The 24,387-nt window shown below is 42.9% G+C and overlaps 1 protein-coding gene across 1 annotated transcript in view; it reads left to right on the top strand.

Moving 5' to 3' along the window:
• The window catches only part of SLC44A3 (solute carrier family 44 member 3), a 98,714-nt gene that overhangs the window by 42,671 nt on the left and 31,656 nt on the right, over window positions 1–24,387 (top strand). Inside the window, exons 10-12 of the mRNA XM_049616771.1 lie at window positions 9,106–9,271; window positions 18,858–19,014; window positions 22,192–22,275. Coding sequence (XP_049472728.1) covers window positions 9,106–9,271; window positions 18,858–19,014; window positions 22,192–22,275 — 407 coding nt within the window. The remainder of the gene's footprint in view (window positions 1–9,105; window positions 9,272–18,857; window positions 19,015–22,191; window positions 22,276–24,387) is intronic.

Below are 24,387 nucleotides of genomic sequence, written 5' to 3'. Positions count from 1 at the left end.
ATTCCAGTTTGCCCACATGAGGTCGTCTCAGTCCTGGTCAGAAAGGCAGGCAGTGGCCTTGGTACGTGCAGAAAACAAGCATTTGTTGGAAAGGGCCCAAATTCCTGGCTCGGGATTAAGACCTTTCTTATGTCCTCTGTGTTAAGCAGTGCAGTCCCCCTTTGTCGTACGCGCTGTTCTGCTCCAGTTATGGGTAAGGGAATTGAGGAAGGTCACACAGCTAGAAGTGCGAGGCTCTCTCTGGCTCCGGAGCCCTAGGAAGGGACCCGTGCTCTCTCCACCATCTCACATTTCCCGTGGCTGCTGGGACACAGAATGGGCCTCCTCAGTTTTCTGTCAAGTCAAAGCAGTATCGTGACCACAGCAGCTGGCTGGCGGATGTGGCCTGTGCCCATAATGGTGCGTTTGGGGTCTGTGGTTACAGGACAACATGGCAGGGCCAGAGGTCAAAGCCAATTTGGGCTGGGAGGGAAGGGTGACAGGGGGTGGCACACTGGGTGTTGGACTGTAGTACGTGAACCCCTACCCTAAAAAATCACCAAAAAAGGGTGAGGTCGTGGGAAATATGGCTCATGACCAGGGAAGGAACTTCGTTCCTCCTCCAGCCTCTAGGGCACAGCCGCCCACCCCACTGTTCCTTGTCGGCTGTGAGCGTGGCTGAAGGAAATTGTCCCCATGTTATCCCATAATACTTTGAGGTGGGGCACATTCATTTGTTCTTGCTTTGATTCATTAGGGTTAGGGGAGCGTCTCAGGGCCGAGGCCCTGGGCAAGGCCCTAGGGAGGAATGGTGGTCTCTCCTCACAGCACTTAGAGTTGAGTAGGACACAGTGACAATTAGACATGTGCTCATGGTGAAAATAGGAGAAATTTGGGGAAGCTCCAAGAGCGGCAGAACGGGGCCCTAACCCACTTTGGGAGTCAGGGAGGGCTTCTCAGAGGATGGGCTAGAAGTTGCCAGATCAGAAAATGCAGAAAGAAGCCAGAGGGGATTCGACAGGGGTCACAGGCAAGCACCAGGAGAGGACAAGGAGAGAGCCAGTCCTGGGATTGAGGTGCAGCTGGAAGGAACAAGCCCAGGGCTGCCTTGGGAGTGAGCTGCCAGCGTGGTGCCCCTTCAGCTCCCCGTTAGGCCCAAGTTGGGCCCAGGACTTAGGGGGCATGAAGTAGCCTCTGCCCCAGGACTGAGAACAGGAGAGGCAGGGAGCCAGGAAGGTGATTCCGTGGGGCCAAAGGGAGCGCCTCAGAGGCCATGTGCTGAAGTGCAGCCATTCCCTGTCAGCGGAAGGAGGAAACCAGGCAAGAGGGTGAGGAGCAGAAGGGCAGGAAAAGCTGGGTCCCCGGGGCCTGACCTAGGCCGGTGAGCTAACTGATCTTCCCTTTACAGGAGAGAAGGGATCACACAGAGCTGTAGCCTTCCCTCCTCCCTGGGCTCGGGCATCGTAAAAAAAAACAAAAAAACAAAAAACACAAACAGACTGCTGTCCCCTCAGGCCACCTGACTCTCCACTCACCTGTGGGCTGAACCAGGTGCACAGAACTCCTTTGTTCTCAAAGGCCTTTTCACTCGGTGCCAAGCCACCACTCTGGGTGTGGGCGGGTCATTTCTTTGCCTCATGTCATTTTGACCTCTGGGAGATGCCCTGGCCACGCTTGTGGGAGGCTGGGGGCTGCCCTCAGAGCTTGTGAAAAGAAGCCAAGTGATGTGGGTGGTCAGAGATGGCTACGCAGCGCCTGACGGTTTCACTTCACGTCCCCTCAGGCAGTTACAGGATCCTCCAGTTCTTCAGTGCTGTGGCAGTGTCCACAGTGGGTAATGTCGTGTCAGATGGTTGAAGAAACTAATATTTTAATGTGTAGAAAAGAAAAAAAATACAGAAAGAGTGAACTTGGGGTTTTTTTGTCCAGATGAGCAATTTCTCCAGTGACTATAAATCAGCCTCTGAGCTAGTTGACAAATTCTGGCTTGTTTGGGGATTGTTTCAGCAGAGCACATCAAGGCCCTCCAGCAATGACATTTATTAGCCCATCGGGACTTGTCTGCTACCGACAATGTGACAACGACTGCTAAAATCCAGTGGAAGAAAGTGAAAACTGTAATAACCTTGGGAACCCAGCAGGTGCAGGTGGCAGGTTGGAGGGAGCCCACGTGGTCTCATTATGAGCCGTTGTCATTAAGGTGGTCTGGAAGCCCCAGGGTCAACCGTGGAAGAGGCCCATCTTGGGCCGGCACTTTCTCCCCCTACGTGCTGCAGTTAGGTGATCACAGGGATGGATTTGGCATGCTTGGGACAGGCAGAGGGCCGTGCTTGGAAAGGAGGTAGTAGGGTTGGACAAAGGGTGTCCCATCAAGGGACCCAGGATCTAGCTGGCTCTGGGCTTCCTTGGGCGTTAATCCTCTGTGCTTCCCTTTCCCCAGTTTTGCAATAGAAAAATGATGCTTTCCCCGGATGCTTTACAGGGATGTGAGGAGGCCGAGATGGGGCCAGAACTTTGCTTTGCAAATAAAGGACCATATATGTTCCTTATATTGGGAATTACTGTTAACTAAAGAGTACCTGGAACTAGCTTCGGCTTTACTCTCTGCTCTGCCTGGCATATTTGAGAGCACAGTTTAAAAGACAATTGTCTTCTTTTTTAAGTGATGAGAGATCTAGAAAATGATTGACATTAGTTCACAAAAACCTCCTAGCAGCCCCCACCTGTCCTAGGAACAGGTGGAGGGAACTTGCACAAGAGAGATTTGAAGCAGCTCCTGATTTTTGGAAGTTTATAGCCCCTTTGGGAAAGTGCAAAGGAAAACAGTCTCCATGAACATCTTCGTGCCTTTGCCTCTGCTGTGACCTTCATCTGGAAACATCTCCTCTTCCCAACTTGCCCCTTTCTACCCGAAACGGCTTAGACAGCTAGTCATTCTCCAAGAATTGTTTTGAGCATTATATTTCTTAGAAAATCTATGAATTCCCCAGGCATACTTAATTGTGCTTCTTCATTTTCCTTGCATTTTTTAATATTCTTCATTCTTTCAGCAGATATTCATTGCATGCGTACTGTTGCAGGCCTGGGAACTGGAGGTACAGCCGTGAATGAGGCAGAGGCGCTAGTGAGTGGGGAAAGAGGGAATAAATAAGTAAATATATGTAGACGGTGAGAAGTCCTATGAAGAACAATAATGCAAGTTAATGACTTGTTACCATCCAACTAGGGAATGGACATCCTGAGGGCAGGGGCCATGTCTTTTTCTTTCTGTGTCTCTTTATTCAGCGTACAGCCCCTAAATGAGTTCAGTAAATGTGTCCTGAATCAGTGAGTGGATTTGCATCAGTGCTGTGTGAAATGAGATATAGACATAGGCTCTACATCGAGATTTTCTTCTCTTTCCCCCTAATCTTCATGCTGTCAGAGTAGAAGCTGAGCCAGTGGGAGACACGGGCAGGAGGGATGTCACTAGGACGCTTGGGCCAATTTGCTGGAAGAGGCCAGTACATAGAATGTACTAGAAAGTTGAACCCTTCCAAGTTGGACCCACTTCCTTTGGGAAATTATCCCAACCATCTGGACTGCCGTCCTTGAGAAATTGCCATGTATATGATCATGAATGTCACCTTAGTCTTTCAAAATGCTTTAAAGCTTGCTTATAGTTTCTAGATTTATGGTTAGCTTCATGATGAATTTCCTCCAGGTTATATGGATGATGTCCAGAAAATTGTCTCAGATCTCTATAGGATATAGAGATCCTATATCTGTAGGATATATTAGGGATATATAGGATACATTGAGATATACATATGCTATGCTGAGGAAGTTTGATTCAGTTGTTCGTTCAATAAATATTTATTGAATATTTACTGTATCAGACCCTGTTGTAGAAGCTAAAGGTACAGCTTTCCTTCTAGTTTTGTAGCTAGAGGAGGATAGGGGGACAGGCATTAAATAAAATATGTAAGTGAATTCACAATACATTAAAAGTTGATAAGTGGTATGGGGAAAATTAAAGCAGAGGGGAAGAATGAGAAATGCTTAAGGGGAGGTGCAATTTTAAAAAACATTTTTTTTAATCTTTATTTTTGAGAGAGAGAGACAGAGCGCGAGCAGGGGAGGAGCAGAGAGAGAGGAAGACATGGAATCCGAAGCAGGCTCTAGGCCCTGAGCTGTTAGCACAGAGCCCAATGCGGGGCTCGAACTCACGAACCATGAGATCATGACCTGAGCTGAAGTCGGATGCTCAAGTGGCTGAGCCACCCAGGTGCCCCAAGGGGCAGTGAAATTTTAAATGTGGTGAGTGGGGGAGGGCCTCATTGAGAAGGGGATATGTGAACAATGATTTGAAGGTGGTAGGGGCAGAGCCATGAGGCTGTATAAGGGAAGGGACCGTGTTCTTGGCAAAGGGAACAGCAAGAGGCATGGGTACTGGGGGCACAGCAGGCAGTCCTCTTCCACTGGAGTGGAGTCAGAAGGGGGTCAGAGAGGGCATGGAGTCAAATCCTCTGGGCTTGTAGCCTTTATAGGAGCTCTGGTTCCAATCTGAGATGGGAAGCCATTACAGTTTTAAGTAGAATATTTACATGATCTGACTGACGTTTTACAGGCAGCCGTCTAGGGAGGAGCATAATGGCCGTGGTTTGACGTATTGGATTCTGTGTCTATTCTGAAGGATTTCCCAGTTTATTTGTGGAGGGATGTGAAGGAAAGAGATTTAAAGATGACAGTGAACAGCTGGAGGATGGGACTGCCATCAGCTGAGATGGGGCAAGACTCTGAGTGGAGCATTTCAGGGGAGATCATATTGGTTTTGATTGTGTTAACTGAGATGTCTCTTCGGCAGCCAGATGGAGATGTCAAGTGGGCAGTTAGCTGGTTGAGTCTGAAGTTTCTGGAGAGGTCCCAGTTAGAGATCTCGCTTGGAAATTTGGGAGCATATAAATGGTATTTAAAACTATGAGAATAGAATGAGTGCAGAGAGAGAAGAGTGGAAATTTAAGGACTATACTCTGGGAATCTTCAGTGGTTGAGAGGTCCTGGAGCTGAGGAGGAATACAGAAATGAGGCTGGCTGGGACTTCAGGGATATGTGAGTGGCGTCCAGTGTGTCAAATGCTGCTACCAAGTGGGATAAGACCCAAAGACTATCCACTGAATCTAGCAGCGTAGAGGTGAAACAAAACCGCTTGAGGGAAGTGAGAGGGAGTGGATCATGATTGCAGTGGGTTTAAGAGAAAGAGGGAGAAAAGAATTGAAAAGAGTAAGTAGAGGCAGTCTTGAGGAATTGGGCCATAAAGAGGAGCAGAGGAGTGCCTGGCTGGCTCAGTCAGAAGAGCACGTGACTTGTGATCTCAGGGTTGTGAGTTTGAGCCCCACATTGGGTGTAGAGATTATTTTAAAATAAATAAATAACTAAACTATTTTTAAAAAATTAAGAGGAATAGACAGAAGGCAAGGAAGCTGGAGGAGAGTCAAGAGTAGGTTTTGTTAAAGACGAGAAGTGGTTAAAAATGATTTGGTTGAGAGGAATACTTGGATGAAAGAAAAAAGAGGGGAATATTGCTGAATAGCTATCATCAGTAGGTGAGAAGGGAGATCCAGAGGAGGGGTTAGCCTTAGGGTCACTGACAATTTATCATATTAAGTAGGGGTCAGGTAATGGGCTCATGCTGATGGCAGGTAGATGTCAGGGGTAGGTACTGGCAGAGGTTTTCTGATTGCTTCAATTTTCTCAGAGAAACCAGAGGTGAGATCATTGAGAGAGCGTGACAATGGGGGGGAAAAACCCTTAGAGGTTGAAGGAGAAATTAGGAACAGTCCAGAAGGAGAGATGAATAGACCAATAAACCAACATGTGAGTTCCTGAGAGTCACTCAGATGGTATCTTCTTTCTGATTTCTTGTTTGCTTCTTTCACATCCCCCACCTTAATTGCTGATGTCTAGCATAATTCCAATGTATAGTAGATACTTAATAAATATACGTTAAGTCCAGAACTGGAATTCTGTCTACCTGTATTTCAGTTACAGCTAACCTGTCTTGAACTCATTTGTTCAAGTGTCTTACCCATTTAATCCTCAGAGTAGCTGCATGCATGGCGCTCGGAGCCACAAGACTGGACAGGGTCACCAAGGACATGAGGAGTAGGTGTAAATGTCTTCAGATTGCACGTGATGAGACAGATGTTACAAGGTCCCCTCTGCCTGAGCCTGGTCAGTCATTAGGGGATGGTGCGGAGATAGATATAAATCTCAGCCTGTGTGACTCAAGCCTAAGCCTATAACCACTGCCTCAGGGTTCATCTTGTCCACCCTTTTTATCTTTACAATGAGGGAACAGGGGCCCAGGTTGCTTATCACAAGTGTCACAGCCGAGACTGGAACCAAGTCCTCTCCCATTTCAGTACACTTTGCACCTTTATTCTTGAGATCCACAATATCTTGGGATCTGTCTGAAGTCCAGTGCCCATTAGCCCGTGTTAGCTACACGTTGTAGTGACTATGTTGTTAACAGTCCTTATCGACAAAGCAGCTCCTCCTTTGATGAGCGGCTCTTGCCTGCACTGACACTGTCATCCAGGAGAGGGCAGTCTTGTGCGCATAAACACGCCTGCCCCACCCACAGGCTGTAACCACTAGTTGTTAGGCTTTCACCCTGGAGCCACAGCACCTCATTCTTCAGAAAATGTTTGCCTGAAACTGTGCTTCTTGAGTAACAGGTTTATCCCCCAGGTGGCATTTGGCAGTGTCTGGAGACATTTCAGGTTGTTGTAACTAGAGGAGGGGAGGGAGGTTGCTCCTGGCACGTAGTGGGTAGAGGCCAGGGATAATGCTAAATATCTTACAGTGCACAGGCAGCCCCCCCCTCCCCCCCACCCCCCACAAAGGATTATCTGGTCTGAAATGTCAGTTGGCATGTTGAGAAGTTGAGAAACCCTGCCCTAAAGGAAAATCTGTAAACAGCCTGGTATAAATGAACCAGAGGAACAAACAGAAGATGGTTTAGACAAAGATATTCAAAGACAGCAGTGACCAGAATTTCTAGATCCTGCTTCTTTGGTGACTGCCATGGATTTGAAGGCTTATGTGAACCTTGACTTACTTTAGCCACTCACTCTTGCCCCTCAGTGTGCCGAGCTGGAATATGTATGACTGTGCTCTTGATGGCACAAGGCAGCCAAGAAGAGACCGTCCCCCATTAGCCTCCCGGGCCTCTGTATTTACCTTTCATCTGTCAAAGAAAGCATCCCTCCTATTCTATGGAAATGTTCACCCCCAAACTACGGGACACGCTGTCAGCATGTTCTTGTGAAACCGCAGTCTATCCCCAGGAAATACAGTGTGCTTGTTGGCTGGCCTTGCTCACTTCTGATATTCTTTGGAGCGATTCTCCAAGTCTCCATCAACCTGACCTACCTAAGCCCGTGTGTTAGTGGTGAGGAGTTGCTTCCTTTAGCGTTGGGAATGCTTTCCTGAGGCACACTTATTTTGGAAAAGCATAAACACTTATCAGTGCTGTACCTGAAACAGAAATTGCCTCTAAGGCAGAAAGAGCCCAGCGCTCAATCAAATATTAACTTCTCTGTAAATCAAGCTGCCCCACTGTTTTTTCACAATGTGACTCTTGTTCAGCAGAACACAGAGCCTAAGGAACTAAGGCCAGCCTTCGTCTGTGGAATCACATTGCGCTACAGCATGGTTATCTTCTCCCACTTCCTTTGCAGAGACCCTATTGTGAATGTCTACAGACACGTGAATTATGAACCTAAAATCGATTTATACCTAAGAAGGAAAATCTGAAACTATCTTTAAATGTTGTCCAAGTTGTTGGTTTTGCCAAAGACTGAAGTGCCTATCTCTTACTTAACAGTAGTTTATTTTAAATACATAATGGAGAGCATCTAGCAATCAAGCATAGCCACTGAGCTGGGATTTGGATTTACTAAATCCAAACTGAACTGAATTGAATTGCAGGGCTAATTCCAGGGTATAATTCAGGGGCTTCTTTAGATGAGGGCAAATAAAGCAGAGTATAGCCATGGGAATGGCAGGGCATTGTTGGGGTTACCATGCTGGTCTTGATTTAATACAGTATTGAGTTCCTGAAATTTAATAAAATCATGACCGCTCACAAAATGAAATTTCCATGGACCAGGCCCTATCTTCAGCATTTACCATGTAATCTCATTTAAACTACCAACAGGAAGTTTAGTCTCCCAAAGGAGACTAAATAGCTTGCCCCAGTCTAACCAGGAAAGGATAAAGGCAAGATGTGAACCTAGAAGTTTAACACGGAAACCCAATAGATATTTTATTATTTTTTTAATCTTTATTTATTTTTGAGAGAAAGAGACTGCGAGCGGGGGAGGAACAGAGAGAGAGAGGGAGACACAGAATTCGCAGCAGGCTCCAGGCTCTGAGCTGTCAACATAGAGCCTGATGCAAGACTCGAACTCATGAACTGTGAGGTCATGACCTGAGCCAAAGTCAGACACTTAACTGACTGAGCCACCCAGGTGCCCCTCCAATAGATACTAAAAATGTGTTAGAAGAGTTAGTCCTTGAAATGAAACCTGAAGTGAATCCCTTGGAAAAATGAAGACCTTGTCTCTTTTAGGAACTCTATGTTTTTGGTGGAGCAGGAGTCTAGAATATAGTCCTAATGGCTTTGTATGATTTCACCAATTTAACAAGCTTTATTTGTGTCACAAAGTGGTGTGGTAGAAAAACCATGGGTTTTAGAGTCGAATGTGTCTGGGCTTATGTGCTCCTTCCACTAATCATGAGCAGTGAGACTTTCTGAAAGTTTCTTGCTTCTTCCAGACCTCAGTTTTCATATCTACAAAGTGAAATGACCATTGCGTACGGGTCAAATGTCTCACAAATCGCCCACCCCTCAGTCATTATAAATATCGTTATGAATATTATTCCTAAGTTAAAAGTGTGTTCTCATTTTTTAGTTTGTGCTGTGAATACCTTCAATTATGGCGGATGCTTCAAACTTGACTTTGGCATCTGTGTTTCACATAACGCCAACAGCCAGCCATGAGGAAGTGTGGCCTGTTGAATCATCTTCCGTGCTTAGGAAAACATTGGTGTAAAGCATGTTTGTGTTTTAAACTTTAGGAGCTGCACAGGTTATTGAAGGTGGCCAAGTGGAATATAAGCCTATTTTAGGCATTCGGTATATGTGGTGGTACCATTTGATTGGCCTCATCTGGACTAGCGAATTCATCCTTGCGTGCCAGCAAATGACTGTAGCCGGCGCACTTGTTACTTGCTATTTCAACAGGTAGGTCTAGCGTGTGGCTCCTATTGATTTGTCTATGTGCTTCATGTTGGGTGTCACAAAAGATATTTTGGAGTCTTAAAAGCAGTTGGCAGAAAACTAAGGTAAAAATTGGAGCACGATGCTCATTTGGTAGTGAAAAGAAATAGTATACCTTAAATTTGTCACATTTCCAAGCTCTCTTGCCTTGAGCTAGAAAATTCAGAAGGAAGCAAAGCAGGGGGCATAACCAAACTACTTAGAATTGAAAGACAGCTGAAAGGAAAGGTTGACTTCGGTAAATATTCATTCTCATTGTCTTCAAACTTAAAAAAAATTACCGGTCTATTTGGAACACATGTCAGTAAGTTCTGCGAGCATTATTTTATCCTATGTAAGTGAGAATGTCTTCTTGGAAAACTGTTTTAATGTTTATTTATTTTTGAGAGAAAGAGAGAGAGGGCGCATGTGCAGGGCAGGGGCAAAGAGAGAGGGAGACAGAGAATCCAAAGTGGACTCTGCGCTGACAGAAGAAAGCCCAGCACGGGACTCAAACCGGGGTCAGGGGACCCCAGAAAATAATTTTTAATCCTAAGGAAATGGTATACAACTCCAAAATACAGTTCGTGTTCATATAGTTAAATACTAGTGAGTTAATGACTTCTTTGTTCACCGTGACACTTACTTAAATGTTTTCACCCCATTACCTCATCAAAATAACTGAGGACTCCCCACCCCCCCCCAAAAAACACCATTTTTTTGTGTGTGACTCTCCATGGGGCAAAGATAAAACCACAGGCAAGTGGAGCAGGCCAGGACAATGACAGGGTTGGACTGAGAACAGGAAGTTTACTCCCAATAGGGCTGATCCTCCTCTAATCTTTCAGACCAAATGAGCAGATAAGCATGAGTATTCATGGGGGTAAGAAAGTCAACCAGGGATGATTCATCCCAGTGAGCAATTACCTCCCGACAGTAAGGAACCCCGTGGGTTTTAATACAAGGGTGCTGTTTGGGAGTCTTCGTCCCTACAGACTCTGTGGGATGCACACAGGGGCTGTAGCCCTTGGCCTTGAGAACCTCTGTGCCCTGGGGGGTGGGTGGCATGTGCTGCTTGCTCCTGGGTACGGGAGCAAAGATTATTTTAACCACATTGGCCAGCAGGTAACTTACATCTGTCTGATAGCAGTGATTTTGTGTTATCTTAGAAGCACAAAGCCAAATCATTTTCAATGAGGGTTTTGCTTTACACTTCCAGTGAAGCATATATCTGTCTCCTAACCCCTCCTCCTCCTCCCACCCCCCTCCCCACCAAACCCGAAAGAATGAGAGAGGAGGCACGAACACACCAGGACAGTAGGAAATGACAGAGAAAGGAAACATCAACCAAATGACGAAAGCTGGAGAGAGGATGGATGGGTAGCAACTGAGCAGACTGCATAAACCTAAAAAGGCCTGTCTCTGGGGTGAGGAGGTGAAAATGAGATACTTGAGTCACAAAAATTCCAGTCAAAAAACTGGAATTCAAGTGTGAAATGTACTTCTGACAGTTAGCTACAGGTCTTCCTAAAGAGTAGTTAGGCTCCAGGGCCCTTCCCCCAAACCAGCAGAAGACAGGAGCTTTGTTCTCCGGAGAGGTAAAGCAGAAAGGGTCTGGACTTGGGGTATCTGGCACAGCTGAGGTTGGGGGCGAGGCTGTGTACTGAAAGAAGGGGGGATAAGTGGAAGGGGGGTCCTGGTGAAGAATAGTGAGGACCCCCTCCCCCCCACTGCCACCACCAACACGCATTCCATGGCTCAGCTCCTAGGATGTTGAGAGCAGGTTGATATCCTGCCCCCACCTCCACCCCCACCCCCACAAGAGATTAGAGGATTCTTTGGAGAAATTACCAACCCAAAGTAAGGACCTACAGATAACCTGGTTGGGGCAGGGGGAGGAGTCCCTCAGTGAAATGATTCCCTGACTGAACCAGACAGTGAAACTCACCAGGCAACTGTCACCCCTCATACAGAGCTTCCAATTCTCTCTTTAGGGCCTCAGTCTTAAATATGGATTGGTAGCCAGTGATTATTAAACATTCACAGAAAGCCTCTAGTGAACGAAAAAGTTTGAAATGTACCAAACAAACAGAGGGAATTAGGGAAAATGGAGACAGAGCAGGCAGCAGAAAAAAAAAAACTGCAAAAAAAAAAAAAAAATGAACTATAATATTCTCAGAACAAAGAAATACTGCATCCATAAAATAAGTACCCAAAAAAGGAATAAAATATCTCTTAGTAATTAAAAATATGATTGCAAAAGTGAAATTTTTCTATTCAAGGATTAAAATATAAAATTAAATAATTTTTCCAGAAGGTACAGCAAAAGGACAAAGCAAATGGAAAATAAAGGAAAATAAATAAAGTTAGAGGAAACATTTTGGAGACCCAATATCTGACTAATAAGAGTTCCAGAAATAGAGAACAAAGGAAAAAGAAGGGAGGAAATTATCAAAGAAAATTTCCCAGAGCTGGAGGACATGAGTAAAGGGGAAGATCCCAGAAGTTTCTAAAGGGAAGACTAGATCACAGGCAAAGGATCAAGAACTAGAATGGGGTCTGATGTTCAACAGTAACTCTGACCCAGGAATACAATGGAGCAAACGAGGAGAGATTATTTCCCAATCTAGAATTCTATGCCTATTCATACTGTCAGTCAAGGGTAAAAGAGAATAAAGTCATGTTCAGGACTGCAACATCCCAAAAGACTTCACTCCCCATATCCTTTTTTAGAAAGGGTGTTCTCTGAAATGGACAAGTAAACCAGAGATGAAAACATGAGTTTCAGGAAATGGGCTCCAACACCATAAAAAAAGAACAGGGAAATCCCAGAAGGGTAGCTATGCAGCAGGTATAAAAAAACATCTATGGGGTGACTGGGTAGCTCAGTCAGTTAAGCATCTGACTGGATTTTGGCTCAGGTCATGATCTCATCGTTATGAGATCGAGCCCTGCATCAGGCTCTGCACTGGGTGGAGAGCATGCTTGAGATTCTCTGTCTCTTTCTTCCCCTCCCCTCCCTTGCTTGCTTGCCCAGGAGCACTCTCTCAAAAACAAACAAACAAACAAACAAACAAAAAAACCTAGTCCAAGGAGAAGCAGGAGAGCAGTGGACTCCAGGAGGCATGTCTCCAAGGAGGAAAAAAAGGGAAAAAAGAAACTAAGAGAATACCAGATGTATTCGAACATGCAGAGGAAAGATTTACACTTTGGTGAAGCATTCAGTAAAGCCAATGGGAAACCAGACAAAATAAAAAATGTGAAACAATTATTAACTTCAGGAAAACCCAAAAGTTGCATAGGAAAGGAATTATAATCAGAATACAGTACTTGGTTTATAAGTCAATAAAGATAAATATATAATTTTTTTAAAGAATATACTACTTAGATCAGTTGTGAATGTTACTTATATATGGATAATGTAAACACTAAATATTAACTAAAACATACTCAATGGTAAAAGATTGAAAGTTTTTTCTCTAAGATCATGAACAAAAGTGCCCAGTCTCACCACTCCTATTCAACATAGTACTGGAAGTCCTTGCCAGAGCAACAAAAAGAAATAAAAGATATCTAAATCAGAGAAAGAGGTAAAATTGTCTTTGTTTGCAGATGATATGGTCTTATATGGAGAAAAATTCTAAAAACTTCACTAAAAAACTGTTAGAAGTAATGATTGGATTCAGGAAAATTGCAAGATACAAAATCAACATTGCAGAAAACAGTTGTGTTTCAGTATTCTAACAACATATTGGAAAAACAAAACAATCTCATTCACAATAGCATTAAGAACAATAAGATACTTAGGAATAAGTTTATCAAGGAAGTAAACAATCTGTATCCTGAAAACTGTAAGATTTTGATGAAAGAAATTGAAGAATACACAAATAGACATTTCATGTTAAAATGTTCATACTGTCCAAAGCCATATATAGATTCAATGCATTTCCTATCAAAACTCCAATGTCATTTTTCACAGGAAAAAGAAAGCAATTCTAAAACGTGTGTGGTATTAAAAGATCCTGAATAGCCAAAGCAGTCATGAGAAAGAAGAACAAACCTGGAGGCATCACACTTCTTGATTTCAAATTACGCTTCAAAGCTATAGTAATCAAAACAGTGTGGCACTGGCATGAAAATGACACGTAGATCAGTGGAACAGAATCAAGAGCCCAGAAAGGGAAAAGGACAGTCTCTTTAATAGGTGTTGGGAAAACTAGTAACTATAGACGAATGAAATTACACCCCTATCTTATATCACAAAAAATTAATTTGAAATGGTTTAAAGACTTAAACATAGGAACTGAAACCATAAACCTCCTAAAGAAAACATAGGGACAAAGCTCCTTGACATTGGCCTTAGCAATGTTTTTTTGAATATGACACAAAAGCATAGCAACAAAAGTAAAAACTGCAAAAAAAAAAAGTGAGACTACATCAAACTAAAAAACTCTGCACAGTGAAAAAAAAAATAAAATGAAAAGGGAAAAAACATTTGCACATCAAATATTTCATGAGAAGTTACTATCCAAAATATATGAAGAACTCATATAATTCAATAATAACAACAACAAAATCCTATTAAAAACTGAACAAATGAACTGAATAGATATCTTTCCAAAGAAGACATATAAATGACAAACAAGTACATGAAAAGGTGTTCAGCATCACTAATCATCAGGGAAATGCAAATCCAAACCACAGGGAGATATCACCTCACACCTGTTAGAATGGCTGTCATCAAAAGGATAAGAGATAAGAGTGTTGGCAAGGATGTGGAGAAAGGGAGCCCTTGTGCACTGTTGGTGCGAATGTAAATTGGTACAGCCACTATGGAAAAACCAGTATGGAGTTTCCTCAGAAATTAAAAATAGAACTACCATATGATCCTGCAATCCCACTTCTGGGTATATATCCAAAGGAAATGAAAATAGGATCTCAAAGAGATATTTGCACTCCCGTGTTTATTGCAGTTTTATTCACAATGCCAAGCTATGGAAACAACCCAAATGTTAATCAACAGATGAATGGATAAAGATGTGGTGTATACACACAATGGAATTTTATTCAGTCATGAGAAAGAAGAGAATCTTGCCATTTGTGAAAATATTGGCTCTTGAGGGCATCATGCTAATAAGTGAAATAAGTCAGAGAAAGACAAATACTATATGATCTCGTTTATATGCAGAATCTTAAAAAGCGAAACGTAGAAACAAAGAAACAGAGTGGTGACTAACAGGTGTTGGTACAGCTGGGGGAAATGGGCAGATGTTGATAAAAGGGCATAAACTTCAAGTTAGGATGAATAAGTTCTAGGGATCTAATGTCCAGCGTGGTGATAATAGTTAATAAGACTGTATCATATACTTGAAAATTGCTAAGAGGAGCGCCTGGGTGGCTCAGTCAGTTAAGTGTCAGACTTTGGCTCAGGGCATGATCTCACCACTTGTGAGTTCGAGCCCTGCATCAGGCTCTGTGCTGATAGCGCAGAGAAAATTGCTAAGAGAGTAGAACTTAAATGTTTTTACCACAATAAAGAATGTAATTGGGACGCCTGGGTGGCGCAGTCGGTTAAGCGTCCGACTTCAGCCAGGTCACGATCTCGCGGTCCGTGAGTTTGAGCCCCGCGTCAGGCTCTGGGCTGATGGCTCGGAGCCTGGAGCCTGTTTCCGATTCTGTGTCTCCCTCTCTCTCTGCCCCTCCCCCATTCATGCTCTGTCTCTCTCTCTGTCCCAAAAATAAATAAAAAATGTTGAAAAAAAAAATTAAAAAAAAAAAAAAGAATGTAATTATACGACATAATGGGGGTGTTAGCTACTGCTGTGTTGGTACTCATGTTGCTGTGTGTAAGTATGAGGTCAAACACCGCACACCTTAAATTTGCACAATGTCATCTGTCAATTATATCTCAATAAAGCTGGGGAAAAAACCCTAAAAACTTCAATATAATTATATTGAGAAAGGGCGAATGGGAAGATGTTTAGGTTGTATAAGAGAAACAATCAACAAACATCTTTCAAAGTGAGAAGTCAGTAGACAATATAAGAGGCTGAAAAAATAAGACCTGGCAGGAAGAACGTAATTGAGAAGCATAAGGGGAGAGTTTCAGAAGAAATAGCTGGGATATTACCTCTGGGGAAGAAAACTAGCAGTGGGGAAAGCAAATTGCTATCTTTCCTGGTTAGCTTCATGCTATTTGACTTAAGATAGTTCACGTATTACTCTGGGGCACCTGGGTGGCTCTATCAGTTAAGTGTCTGACTCTTGATTTTGGCTCACGTCACGATCTCACAGTCATGAGGTTGAGCCCCATGTCTGCTGGAGAGCCTGCTTAAGATTCTCTCTCTCCCTCTGCCCTTCCCCTGCACATGCTCGCTCTCTCGCTCTCCCCCCAAAAAATATTTGATATATTACTTTGATAAAAATAAAATGCATGATGACTGATTTAAGCACTGTTTCTTTATTAAAGAGTTCCACTGTCTTTTTTGCTTTGTGTCTAATTTTGAAATAAGGTTTTTCTTTATCTCAGGGTTCCCAATATCTCATTTTAGCCTGCACTCAGGGTAAGGAGTAAATATAGCCAGAATGTAATCAGCTCTGTCATTCATTTAAGCAGTAAGAGAGCTGACGAGTTCATACAAGCACCATCAAGTATCAGGATATGGCAACCTGTAAAATTTCTCTTTTACAACCATTTGCTTGAAGAGGGGTCAAGGGAGAGCCATAAAGATGTGGCTGGGGATGTGATAGAAGGAACTAGGACCGTGCAATTTGGAGAAGGGACGCTTGAGGCATGACGTCATCATCACTTTCAAATACACAAAAGATGGTTTCCAGCTGCTCTCGATTCACTGAGAAGGAAGTGAGGGAAATGGGCTAACAGATGAGCCTGTAGAATTTAGCTAGGAGACAGATTTCCTAATCCTAACAGGAGTTGATGAGGACAGCTACAGAATCCTGTTCTTCATAATAAAGACAATTTCCTTTTTCCGTAGAATTGGAAACATGAGCCTTGCAGGGATCTTGCTGCAAGAAACATCAGGAAAAGAGGGTCTCTTCAGGGACCACACTGTGCTCCTTTGCTTGGGACCCATTTACATTGGAGGCCATCCCTCCCATTCATGTCCGTCCTTGTCCAGGAGCCTTGGCACAAAATTCATTTCCCATCCTATTGAAGAGTTCGCACCACAAGGCTGCATCTAAGTAGAGCTCAGACTTGCCTCTAGCGCCCTGAAGTTGCTTCAAGGCCAAGTGGCTTGGCCTTCTGCTCTGTTGTCCGCAGGACTGGTAGTTGCAGTACAGTGCTTGTGTATCATGACCCGAAGCTGCTACAGGACTTGGGTGGATGGGACCATTAGCCCTCTGCCCAGCGACTTGAGTTGCTGCTGTGTGCTGGGGCACTGGCTCCCTTGCATGGGGCCGGGCACCTTTCGCACTCAGGACAGCCACAAGTTTAAAAGAAGGGAGAAGCAGCACATCCTGGAGTCCCCTACTCTCTCCTGCTACCCAGGTCTTTCTCATGCCACGCCCCCAGAATTGGGGTGGCAGGGGCTCCACATGGAGCAGGCTCTAAAGACGGAAGGTAGGCCTGACAGGAGGCCCCAGCTTCCTCGTGGCTCGCCGCTGGGTGGCCCAATACGCCCAGCACTGCATTGCCACCATTGCCATTCCACAAGCCAGTGCTCCAAATACAATGAAATTCAGAGATAAGTATTATTGTAAGTCCCACCAGATACACTCTGTTACTCCTCCTGGGGACTTTGCTGGTTGTAAAGGAGACAGAGACAAAGGCCCCAGGCAGAAATACAGCAGGGAGAGATAACAGGGTGATGTTACCTTTGAACATGGAGAAAGGTCTAAGAAGAGAATGTGGGAGCCTCAAAGACACTCCACTCATTTAACCCTTTTCTGTAGGGTCGTTTCTAATTTGGGGGTGGGGGGGTGGGGGCAGGTCTTGAATGACTCCTGGCTCCACGAGCCGGCCTAAGTGTAAAGGGCCGCCTTTTAAAGTTGTCTCTCTCATCACATGATAACCCAGCTTCTGGAACTTCTGCATCTTCTTCCAACCAAGCCCCGGAGATCCTGGCATGATAGCCAGGATGTGTCATGGACCACAGCAGTCACTCCACCTGAAATGGTTAATCTCGTCCCCGCTAAACCTTCTCAGCAAGATGATGCTCAACCCCAGACTTCAAAACCTGGGGGACCAGACTCCAAAGCCTCCATTCACAGTGGCCTACGCATCATTTGTTTCCCCACCAGATGGAAAGCAGGTGTTGTCCTCTTGTCCCTGCACCCTCTCTCGAGCACGATAACGAGTTCTGAGGCACATAAATCTCCTAAATGGAAAAGTAAACATTCTTCCTTAAAAAAAAAAAAAAAAAAGCTGAGGAAAGGGAAAAAATGTGTCAGATTTTCCTGGCCTGTATTAGTCTCCTAGTTTATCAGATCAAAATGAATTCGTATCAGCAATAGCTTCCTTGGTATTTCCTATTTTCAGTAATATTGAATTGAAACACACATCACCCTTTTTGTGGATGATTGGATTACAGTTCCTCCGCTCCCAGTATTACTTTTCACGTTCTCTTTTCCTTCCTGGATGATTTCAGTAACAGCAAAATACAGTCATTGCCAACACTTGAGACATTTCTGGCCGTATTCCTTTTCTCCCTCAAAACCTAGGCTGTTGTCAAAACCTTAATTCATCGTGACTTATTAGCAACCGGAGCAAGTTGTAGAATAATCCATTATGAAGAAACCAAGCTTCACTTGGAATCCGCGAGGTGGCTTCTCGGAAAGAGCCTCATTTTCTAGAACTGGCACCAGTGGGAATTCAGAGGGTCAGGGGAGGGGTTGCACCAGCCCTCCCTCCTTTGTTTTATCTTTCAGGTTTGGGGTAGAGTGAAGGCTGTGCCCATTCTGTTCGTTTTCAGTTTTTTCTCCCTCCCGCCCCCGCCCCTGCCTGTGAAACTGACTTTTGCATTCTTGTTTGCTGTGTCATGACAAGTTCCACAAATGATTCACACTGAAGTGACCTTTAAAGAGCAGAGCAGAAATCAGCTGGATTTTAGGAGCCTAGAGCTGTGCAGAAGCCAGAATTTTCTATCCCTTAACATTAAGCTGGAGTTCACTGGTATCTCTGTGGCTGCCTTTCCTGGTCATGTGATTCTGGTGGTGATTTTAATCACTAAGCTAATGCTGGCAGTATTTACACATGTAATTGAAACCTTGGAAATTATTATATCATCAAGCTTCTGAAAATGAGATTTATAGCGTGACTTAAAGAATTGGTGGAGGGGGAGGTGTTGTAAAGAGGGAAACGTTTATTTTAACTCATCAGTACTTTTTTTTTTTTTTTTTAATTTTCTGTTCTGTTTGTTTGTAGCATTGAGTGCCATGAAAAGGAGTCAGTCCAAGAAAGAATTTAACCTTAGCTACCAAGGAGTATAAAAGTTTTGCCAAATGCTTATTGCATTACTGCTTTATAAATGTTAGTACCACTGATGATTTGAACCAGAGAGAAGTTTTAAATGGTGTTTTTTAAATGTCGCCTTTTTTCCCCTGTTCCCAGAAATAAAAATGACCCTCCTGATCGCCCAATCCTTTGGTCTCTCTCCATTCTTTTCTGCTACCATCAAGGAACAGCCATAAAAGGGTCATTTTTAATCACTGTGGCAAGGATTCCAAGAACCATTCTCAAGTACATTTACAACACTCTGAAAGACAAGGTAAGGCAGCTCAGTCATGCATATTGCACGGGGTGTTTGACTTGCAGAAAAGTTAGTCACTGGAAAACTACAGCAGGTCCCTGGACAGGAATGTGAACCTGTGACAGTGGCCATTCAGCAGGCTCCAGTGTTCTTGAGCTCCCATCCCTTACCCGGCCCCTAGCAACCTTTTGGTCCCCAGCCTCTGTTTTGTTTATGGTTTTGTTTGTTGGGGTTTTTTTGCCAACAAACTGGCAGAGGTGGGGTGGGGAGGGAGTCCTGCCTTAGCTGGTTTTCCTTCTCACATAAATGCTGAACAAATGGGAGGAATTTTCAGATGAAATTCACACACTTTTTTGTGGGCATGCTTTTTGTTTAAATATTAAATATTTGTATATATATTAGTATATATATATTAAATATATTAAATATATATTAAATATATTATTTAAACATGTTTAAATATGTTAACTATTAAACATACTAAATATACTATTTGAATATATTTAAATATATTAAATATTAAATATCATGCTTTTTGTTTGAATAAGAAAAAATACTACAAGATAGGAATAACATTTGTTTCTGTTTTAATGCTAAAATATTCCTTACTCCTTTGTTTTTTAGAGGTGCCATGGGAAGTGATCTGTGTGTTTGAGGGACAGAGGGAGCTTTAATGAGTGAGTGAGTGTGAGAGAGAATGTGTGTGTGTGTGAGAGAGTTGTGAGAGAATGTGTGTAAGAGAGAATGTGTGAGAGAGCATGTGTGAGTGTGTCAGAGTGTGTAAGAGAGTTGTGAAAGAATATAAGAGAGAGGATACATGTGTGAGAGAGTCTGTGTGTGAGAGAACACATGTGTGAGAATATGTGTGAGAGAATGTGTGTGGGAAAGAGTTGTGAGAAAATGTGTGTAAGAGTGTGTGAGAGTGTTAAGAGAGTGTGTGAGAGAGCTGTGTGAGTGTGTCAGAGTGTGTGTGTGAGAGAGTTGTGAGAGAATGTGTGTTAAGAGTGTGTGAGAGAGCCGTGTGTGGGAGAGAGAGAGGGAGAGAGAGAGAAAACGTCCTAAAGAATGAGAAATGGACAAGTTGACCTAAATCTCAGCTCAAAAGACCGAAAACTGTAGGGCTTTTGTGCCTGGGGGTTTTTCTCCTCCCTGGTTTGTATTTCCATGCACATTTGGTTATGAATGCCAGTGGCAACCAGAACACCAGGAAAACAGCTGTTCTCATGGTATTTCTGGCCAAACAAGGGAGGGTTGGACTTTTCCCAACTTTTCCGTTCTCACACAATGTTAATCTCTCCCCATCCCCACCTCCGTGCTTGTGACTTGGTCAGAGTTTCACAAGTTTACCTAATTCTAACCTTTTGGGTATAACTATGTTCCTTGGTAAATTAGGGAGATTTTTTATTATATTTTAAATTGTTTGATATTTTTAAGTCCCTAATCAAGACTTAAGATTAGCTTATCAATAAGGAATAATTGGTTGAATTTCACATAAAATTATCTAGCTTCCTCATCATGAAGTGCACGTTAAGAAGCTGCCCTGATCATAGAGTATTTTCTTGTATTTCTATTGAAAGATTACATTGTAGATACTACTTATGTACCCAAATTAAAAAAGAATCAAGTCTGGGGTGCCTGGGTGGCTCAGTCGGTTGACTACCCGACTCTTGATTTTGGCTCAGGTCATGATCTCATGATTAGTGGGTTGGAACCCCCGGTTGGGCTCTGTGCTGACAGCTCAGAGCCTGCTTGGGATTATCTTTCCCCCTCTCTCTCTGCCCCTGCCCCCCGCACCTCAAAAATAAATAAACTTTAAAAAATAGAAAATAAGTGTAACTTTTTGGGAATCCTATAGTGAGGTTTTCAGGGCTAAATTTCAAGTGATAAAAATATATATGCGTTTTGGTCACTTGAAGAGGCATTCCAATTGCAAGCCAAATCTAACTACTCTGGTTCCTGCATTTTCCAATTGATCCCTCAATCTCAAGAAGGATTTTTTTGAAGAACAAAATAGTTTTTTTTAATTTTAAACATATTTATTGTATGCATCAGCAATAGATAATCACAGATTATTGAGCAGTAGGGGACCTTACCATCCTTCCTAGAGCTAGACACCTTAAACTCTGGGGCAGCAGCCTTCCCTAAATGTAAAAGAGAAGTCAGTGAATTGGCCACTTTGGCAAAGGTCGAAGATTATTTATCACTCCTGAGATCCCAAAAGGATCAATGGGCCAAACTCCCCTCAAGTGATGTCACTGCTGTAGAAATGTGTCCTGTCTTAGGTTAAAAAGATACACTTTTCCTCAGCAGTACAGCTCCGTACTGTGTCTACAATTTAAACACTTCACACAGCCACTGTGTGATCTTCCCTACGTGAAATGGCTCATTCACAACCACAGCCAGGCTGAAAAATATCCAGATAAAGTTTCATCCAATTGAATTAACACTGAGACAAGAAAATGTCCATATAAGGTTGAGTGACTCCTGGGGTCCTCAGAGAGCACTATTTCAGGATTGTTTACAGGGATTTTTTTTTTTAATCTGGGAAGTGGGTGGGACACATTGAATTACCCCTCCTCCATGAGTTTTATTAAATTATTCACTCTTGAGTTATACACATGTCCAAATTATATTTCAGAGGACTAATTTGTGCCTTGAAATTTAGCCCTGAAAGTCTCAGTATAGGATTTTTTTTTTTTTTGCAGAAAAACTTGATTCTTTTTCTTTTTCTTTTTTTTTTTAATGGGCACATAACTAGTATTTACAATGCATGGTTTTATTGTCTTTGGACATGAATTTTTCGTGAATACAAACTGGTTTGAAAAAGCAAAGTTTAATTGATGGCACTCGGGAAGATGCAAAGAGATTTTTTTGTTTCTTACTAGAACCAGAAGGCTTAGTTTACCTTTGCTAGTAAATATAAACTAACCCATATCCATTTTTGCTGAGGTCAACAGCAATCACAACAAGGTAAGCCCACAGGAGAGACACTTCATTCATCAGTGATAATGGTAATAATTAGTAGCATATGTAGAATAGAAGGACTTCTCCCACACTGAGAGAAAATTGCTACCGTGCTTCCCCAGGTGCATAAATCTCAAATAGAAACATACTGTGTGTCTGCAGAAACTGCCTGCTTGCTTCTTTCCTGTGTTTCTGACTCTGTTCATTTGGTTTTGATCCCGGTCCCACCAGCATAATGCATGGTCGACGTACATGTTCAGATGCTGCTTCTGCTGTTTCTGGTGTCTTGACAAATGCCTATGTCATCTCAACCAGGTACGCACCCTACCACATATCCCGGGGACACACAGAGGAGCCCTCGAGTGGACTCCATCTCTTAGGTCAGGGGTTAGCAAATTTTTCTGTAAAAGGCCAGACTGTATAAATATTTTAGGCTTTCGGGCCATTCGGTCTTGGTTGCCACTACTCAATTCTGCCGTGGTAGTAGGAAGGCAGCCGTAGACAATATGCAAATGAATGGGTATGACTGCATTCCAAAAAACTTTATTCATGGACACTGAAATGTGAATTTCATGTAATTTTCACATGTCAAGAAATGTTATTCTTCTTTTGATTTTTTTTTCAACAGTTTTGAAAATATGAAAGTTATTCTTTTTTTTTTTTTTTCAACGTTTTTAATTTTTTTTATTTTTGGGACAGAGAGAGACAGAGCATGAACGGGGGAGGGGCAGAGAGAGAGGGAGACACAGAATCAGAAACAGGCTCCAGGCTCCAAGCCATCAGCCCAGAGCCTGACGCGGGGCTCGAACTCACGGACCGCGAGATCGTGACCTGGCTGAAGTCGGACGCTTAACCGACTGCGCCACCCAGGCGCCCCTGAAAGTTATTCTTGAAAGCAGGCTGTCTGATGGATCTGGTTCCTGGGCTGTAGATTATAGATCGTTACCTTAGAATCTTAGGTCATTAAAGCCATTCTTCACGTTCTGAAAGAGATGTGTTTCTCTTCTCAGAAATAAAAAGGGGAGGAGCCTTTAGAAATTCCAGCATAATGAGTATGTGTCAACTGAGAGCTAATTTTCAATGTCTTCTTCAAGAACTATAATTTTCCTAAAATAGGAAAAGAATTGCCTCTCTGATTTTTATATATTTCACCAGCTTTTCCCTTTTAAGCTATAAATATTCCTTTAAAAATCAGAAAAGTTATATACTGCAATTGTTTGAATTTCAATTTTTTTTCTCGAGTCTTTCAAATTGATGGAAATTTAAATATATGTTATGTTTTTCTGTAGATAATTTAGGAAATTAATAGCCCTTAGTCAGATTTACACAAAGCAGTATTTTTCTAAGTCAGCAGACTGTTTTATAATTTAAAAGTCCACAGAAATCTCACTTAGCAAAGTATTCCTTAATACTGCCCCTCTTCCCAATAAATATAACAGCAGAACTAAAGGGACTAATTAATTAGACCATCCATGTTTAATGTCTTATTACAAGTGGTATTGAGAATACCTTTCATTGTTCAGGGGAAAGTGTAGTCTTCTTATAGTAAAGCTCTATTTTTAAGGCTCTTAAGAATCTTAGAGTTCATCTTAGATTGTATTTAATTTTCATTTGGTTTGCTTTCAGCCAGCATGTATAAAACACAGTAAAATATGAAACAGCACTTTTCAGAATGGTGGGTTGTATAGCAAGTGAAACCAAATTCTGTGAATGTCTTGTCATGGATGTAATATTCCAGCCTCCCTCTTCCTAGAACTGTGTGCACATATCCCGATACCGACTTACTCTGCAAAGATTTTGAGATGCGTTATAAAAATATACCAATTGTAATAAAATATATATACGTGAAAATCCAGGCTAAGAAACATATAAACCAGAAAGACAAAAGCAATGGGACCATTGATATGCAGATATCTATGTTGTCCACATGGTCCTACAAGGCCTCTCACTGTATATGTAAATTCATGTTCTTTCCCTGTCCCTCCTTCACTCATGGAAGCCTAGGGGCTCCTTGTGGATGCTGTAGGAACCAGCACTTCGGGAGAGGAGGGCAAGGGCTCAGGAGGAAGAAAGGTGGGCTCGGTCCCATACCTGCACTACCTTACCCTGCCTTCCAAACAGAACTTATCTGAGCCAGGAGTGGGATTCCGCTGAAGGTTTCATTTGAGGACAGGGCTCTACTGCTAAGATACATTTGTGAACTACTGTCCTGTGTTATGTTTATGTTTATTTCCTCTGCCTTGTTATCCTAAGGGACCTATGTTCTGCATTCTGAAATTTCACCACCTCATATTAACCCGATACCCTTTCCCTTGGGAGTTCAAAATGTTCCCAAGATCATAAGTAGCACCGGTGTTAGCCACACTATAGTTACCATTATGAAGGTGAGGGACCCTGTAACAGATGTACAATGACAGTGATTGTCTG

This window comes from Panthera uncia (assembly GCF_023721935.1).
Source record: "Panthera uncia isolate 11264 chromosome C1 unlocalized genomic scaffold, Puncia_PCG_1.0 HiC_scaffold_4, whole genome shotgun sequence".
Lineage (NCBI taxonomy): Eukaryota > Metazoa > Chordata > Mammalia > Carnivora > Felidae > Panthera > Panthera uncia.
This window is presented reverse-complemented; position numbering and strand designations above follow the sequence as displayed.